At 34.0% G+C, this 6108-nt stretch overlaps 1 protein-coding gene across 1 annotated transcript in view; it reads right to left on the reverse strand.

Annotated features, from left to right (window-relative positions):
* c4 (complement component 4) overlaps positions 1–6040 on the reverse strand; it is a 27459-nt gene extending 21419 nt beyond the window's left edge. Inside the window, exons 1-11 of the mRNA XM_027157208.2 lie at positions 5877–6040; positions 5593–5788; positions 4740–4914; positions 4579–4649; positions 4382–4467; positions 3380–3462; positions 2278–2365; positions 2070–2175; positions 1376–1502; positions 1137–1252; positions 54–218 (exon numbers count right to left, since the gene is read on the reverse strand). Of these exons, the coding sequence (XP_027013009.2) occupies positions 54–218; positions 1137–1252; positions 1376–1502; positions 2070–2175; positions 2278–2365; positions 3380–3462; positions 4382–4467; positions 4579–4649; positions 4740–4914; positions 5593–5788; positions 5877–5938 (1275 nt within the window). The 5' untranslated portion in view covers positions 5939–6040. The remainder of the gene's footprint in view (positions 1–53; positions 219–1136; positions 1253–1375; positions 1503–2069; positions 2176–2277; positions 2366–3379; positions 3463–4381; positions 4468–4578; positions 4650–4739; positions 4915–5592; positions 5789–5876) is intronic.
* Positions 6041–6108: the final 68 nt, after the last annotated feature.

Here is a 6108-nt window from a genome sequence, read left to right on the forward strand (position 1 = left end):
AATTTTCAAAAGTAGCAAATCATGCAAGAGTTGCATGCATTTGTTATTGTTACCGTTATAAAGATTTGCTTAGCCTGCTTTGGGACTTGGAGTGTAATTAATATGTTTCCGCTATCATCTCCAGTGCTCTCCATAAACTGAGACGCTCCATCTATAGTCACATCCGCCTTTATTTTCAAACGAGGGACTCTGGTGCCGTCTGGAAAGCTGGTGGTGCCCTACAGCAAAACATAAGAGATGTCAAGTAAATGTATGACAGAAATTTGTGAAAGAAAAACATTCCTCTGAGACAGTGACTCAAGTAAAAATGACAACTCTAAAAGTTTATTAAAATATTTATGGCATAAACCTACATTTTAATGATTACATTTATTTAATTTCACCAGAACTTCAAACTTACAAACTGACATTCAAACTGTAAAATTTGGCAGAACATTTGCATTATTATGACCTCACCAACCCGTCCGATGAATGAATGAATGAATGGATGAATGGATGAATTGTTACTGTTTTGTTTAAAATAAACGCTGACTGACAGATGGGTTTCTTGTACTGATAAGTCTTGTACTTTATTTGTTGTGTAAAATGTTTTCAGTCTTCAAAATTGCAGGACCTCTTGACAGTACATGAGGAGCTTACGGTCCCCAAAAGCCCCACCATCGCAATGCCACTTACACTGGTGGCTCCTTTCAAATATACTATATACATATCTCCTCTCAGAAAACGTCATAAAATCCAGAATTACACACAGAATCTGATGTGCAGTTTGTTGTAGATGTTGTTATAACAATATATTGAAACTGTAGAATGACACATAAGTATAAACCTTTAGAGCCAAATTAGTGTCAAAAGTGTCAAAAATGCTGTTATAGAAAAACAACTTACGGCCAATCAGAACAGAGAAGTCAACAATTCTGTGGTCTATTATTATCAGAAATTCTTCTTCTTCTTCTTCTTCTTCTTCTTCTTCTTCTTCTTCTTCTTCTTCTTCTTCTTCTTCTTCTTCTTGCTATTGTTGTTTTTGTTGCGTTGTATTACACTTTTAAACCTTATAGCATATGTATATGTATATGTATATGTTTACAGTTGCTCTTCTCTCGGCTAGCATGCAGCCTGGTTTTAAACACATACTGTACCAGAATAGAGAAAATGCCCCCAGGAGTGAAATAGTTCTTTGTCCTTGACAAATCAATGACATACGGAGAGGTCACTATCTTCACCGAGGAGCTCTCTGCTTCCTCTAGATCTCCACCTGCATAAGCATGATATAGATAATGATCAGACACACACACACACACACACACACATAGTGCACAGCAAGATTTAAACAGCAGAACAGTATGTATGATTAATCTTCTGACTGTGTGAGACTCACTTGCTTTTTCCAGAACAGTAACAGCGATATACAGGTACATGTCTGCTATGTGCTCTTGGCCCTGATTGGCTGCTGCAGCCTTTAACTCATTAGTGAGGATTATGACATCTGCATGGCCATTATCAACCTAAATGACAATAAAGTGAATGAGTTATTATAAGAACCTCTGACTAATGTGCTGAATGAAGCTAATGGTATACACTGTACCTAAATGTTCTATACTGCCCTTTATTTATAAAGTAAAAAAACAATAATTATGTTTATATAAATAAAGCTTACATTAGAGGAAATGGAGCTTAAAGCTTAACATGCCTTAGATAGATTAACACAGGAACTGCACAAAATGTAAGTTGTTAATAATATGAATATAATTAACAATTCTTCTTTTTCTTAATAATAATAATAACAATAATAATAACAATAATAATAACAATAATAATAACAATAATAATAACAATAATAATAACAATAATTATTATTATTGTTATTATTATTGTTATTATTATTATTATTATTATTATTATTTTAATAATAATATAAACTCTTCATATGATTAAACGAAAACAGAATAAATGGTAAATAAAATATATAAGTCTATTAAATTAGCATTACAATGTATGTTTCCTTAAATGACTACATTTTGTCTTTTTAGTAAAACTCTAAAGCTGCACCATTATTAACACATTGTACTCACTGTAATCTGTTTTTCTGTGCTAGGAAGATAAGTTTTCTCTCCTTTACTGTCAATCAGCCCAAAGCGCACATACGCCACCCCATTAACGCTCTTCCCATAGGTGTATCTGAGAGCATCGAGCATCAGCAAAGTGAGTACAGGACACAAGTCAGTGAACATGTTCTACTGTATATCATTAAATATCAGCACAGGGTGGTCAGTAACGTACCTGGCTAAGATACTGAACTGAAAAAGGTCATTGTTTAGAGAGAGGTAATGTATTGCTGCCTGGATCTTGACCTCAAACGAGGGCAGAACTGAAAACAATGACATTATTATGATGAGAATGATTATAATGATTAACATTAAGAACAATAGCTTTATCTATACCAATCACATCTATAATCATATTTGAATTCTAATTATATAAATTATATTATTATATTTATTAAAATATATGTAGTGGATGTTTTTTAAGCCCATAATTTAAAAAATAAAAATCATTTGTTTGCATTTATTATTTTTATTTGATCCTTTATTTTTACAAATTTCAAGTGATTTTCATAGCAGTTTTTCTTATGAAAAGAATGTGCTTTTATTCATGTGCTTTTTGTTTTTTATTTTTATTTTTATCTCTCTCTACAAACACACACACACACACACACACACACACACACACACACACACACACACACACACACACACACACACACACACACAGGCCTTTGCTTAGATAAGTATTATTGGCAAAGGCACAAAATGGCAGAAAAGGAGTCTGTGGTGAAATCAGCATTACAGCTCATCCTGTGTTTGCATCATAGTCTTGGCAAATACAGTACAGTTCTTCCACTGCAACCTTCTCCAACCATGTCTTCATGTAGGTCTGTGCTTTGTGCAATACTGGAACAGGTTTTGACCTCTAAGTTCCAGTAAAGGGAAATTGTAATGCTACAGCCTGCAAAGACACTCTGAAGTTGTGCACTTGAGAAAAACCACATGTGTGTAACGGTCAGGTGTCCACAAACCTTTGGCATGTAGTATATAATTGTTTTTAAACAGCAGTGGAAAGCATTCAGGGTCTGTGTGTCCGAATGTAATCTTTAACTGACACTAGTTTCTTGTTACATAATAGTTTTTTGGCCGGGTTCCCGACAGTCCTGAACCCTTTCACAGCCATCACTATAAAACAGACAGGCTTTCTCTTTTACTTTTTATTCTCATTAGACTTTCATAAGGGATGGAACTGATGACATCCGGCATTCTGCTAATTATACAAAAACAACAACAAAAAACCCCTAACATTATTAGCATGCTACATTCTTAACACTTACCATACTCTCGAACCTCAAACTCTACTGATGTGTCAGACTTTGGATAATTATGAAAGAAGGCTCTGATTTTCCATTGGCCTGCTCTGAAAAATGAATACATGCGTATATAGTCAGCTAAACTTTAGCAAACAAACCCAGGAAATTCTCTCTTCTATGATTGTCATTCTTATATACAGTATATGTATATGTACAATGTGTTATTATTATTTTTTGTTACTATTAGTTGTTTTTTTCCCCCTAGTTGTTAACTTGTTCAGTTGTTTGAATATCAACATGGAAAGTTTTATTATTGACCGACTCCTATAAAATAGGAGTGCTGCAGAATTTTGTGACACTTCATATAAAAGTCATATAAATAATGACTTATTCATAATGTAGCATTGGTTATAATGCATTTACAAATTCATTCATTCATTCATTTTCTACTGTGGAGCCTGTGCCTATCTCAGGCGTCATCGGGCATCGAGGCAGGATACACCCTGGACAGAGTGCCAACCCATCACAGGGCACACACACACTCTCATTCACTCACACACTCACACACTACGGACAATTTTCCAGAGATGCCAATCAACCTACCATGCATGTCTTTGGACCAGGGGAGGAAACCGGAGTACCCGGAGGAAACCCCCGAGGCACGGGGAGAACATGCAAACTCCACACACACAAGGCGGAGGCGGGAATCGAACCCCCAACCCTGGTGTGAGGCGAACGTGCTAACCACTAAGCCACCGTGCCACCGGATTTACAAATAGTTAACAAAATTGCATAACAATTATTGCTTATCAAACATTATATCCTCTCACATTTTCATAAATAGTTATAACAATATGTATAATGCCTTATGAATACATTATAATATTATATAAAATTGAGACTCCAACAGTTCAAGAGCATCATTAAAAGCAGTGTAAATCTCAATCTGCCTGTTAATTACAGACACTCTGTGTATACAGGTCTGTGTACATCAAAAATGTTTTTAGTCATATATCTTTTACTTACAATCCCACATCTGGAACTTTGAAAGTCTTCTGCAGGATTTCAGAACTGTCCAGAATATTATTGGACACCAGCAGGTCTTTGGAGTTCTATAAAGAATTTACAGTCAACTGATATTTCATTCTTACACTATAGAACAATCTAATTATTTTATTACCCACGGTGCATGTGAAAAAAAAAACACATAACAAGATACTCACAAATATCTGAACGTTCATTACATTGCTTATAGGAAGCAAGTAGTTATCTAGAGTAAAGAGTCTGTAGTTTACTGAAAAAGAAAAAAAACACACAAGAGTGATCAATACAATGCTTCTACTGTAAGAAATTCTTGTTTCCATACAAAGCTCTGATCTCTTACCAGTTTCTCCTGGATTATAGATGGTCTTGTCAGTTTGGATGAAAATATAACCCCTTCTGGTTGACAAAAGAATATGGGCCATTTTTGGTTCTTCAAACAAATCACTGCTCTCAGCAACAAGCGTGACATATGGCTCTTTCTGATTTTTGAAATGGTGCAAATGAACTGGATCAACCTGAAGATGCACAAAAAAACTATTTGATTATGCATAGTAGAAAATATAAGCAATGAAACACAGCGGCATTATGCAGCTGTTATTGGAAAATATATAACAATGGGCTGAATAGATCTGTTAGCAAGAGCACATTCAAAGTGTTCTATTTATTTTCTTAAACAACAATTATTCCATGATGACAGTTTTTGATTTATTTAAAAAAAAAAACATTCTCAATATTTATTTAATTATAATTGTGGGTCATGCACAAAAACAAGAAGATATTCCCTTCTCAACCGTCTTTTGAAGTTAACACATAAATGTGGTTTATAATACTACTGAGACGCCAGAAAGCACAGTCTAAATTCTGATGACTTTCAAATGTCATAAAAATTCAGATTTATTCATGACTGCTTTATTTATGACTGTTCTTGAATTAACAACATATTAAAACAACTGTAGAAACAACATACTGTATTACTGTATATTTATAGGTGCTCTAAACAGAAAAGTAATCTAAGCAAACAGATTCGAGAATTCAAGATTGATGGGTATAGAAATATATAGGCATTTACTGTATAAATATATATATATATATATATATATATATATATATATATATATATATATATATATATATATATATATATATATATAGATTATACATGGAACAAATAAGTAACAATTTCATGGACTTGCCTTAAGTGTCACCACTGCTTGATATTGATTTTCCTCATTTAAGGTCACGGTTTTTCGATCACTTATCACTGCGATTTTTCCTTTGTGTTCTTTGAAAGACAGAGTTAAACTGACACTTTTAGTGGCTCCATGCAGTTGCACACTCACTGTCTCCTCCACTCCTATATGAATTATACTCGGGGCAGTGATGAGACATCTAGTGCATAAGAGCAAACACATACTGTAAAAAAATAATCATGCTTATTGATGATCAATATTTGCATGATGAACTCAGGAGTACTCACTTTGGTTTCTGTGCCTCCACTGCAAGATGAACAAAGGCCACAAAAAGTAGAAGGAAGATCATTCTGTCTTTGTGGTGCAAAGTTATGATCTTCAGTCTTTACACCATAATCCTTACCGAGCGAGCTGTCTTTTATGAACTCCCCACTGCTTTAACCAAACGAGTGCTGTGCCAATCACGATTCATTTTATAAAAATGAAAAAAAAAAAAAAAAAAAAAAAAAAAAAAAAAAA

This window comes from Tachysurus fulvidraco, chromosome 11 (assembly GCF_022655615.1).
Source record: "Tachysurus fulvidraco isolate hzauxx_2018 chromosome 11, HZAU_PFXX_2.0, whole genome shotgun sequence".
Classification (NCBI taxonomy): Eukaryota; Metazoa; Chordata; class Actinopteri; order Siluriformes; family Bagridae; genus Tachysurus; species Tachysurus fulvidraco.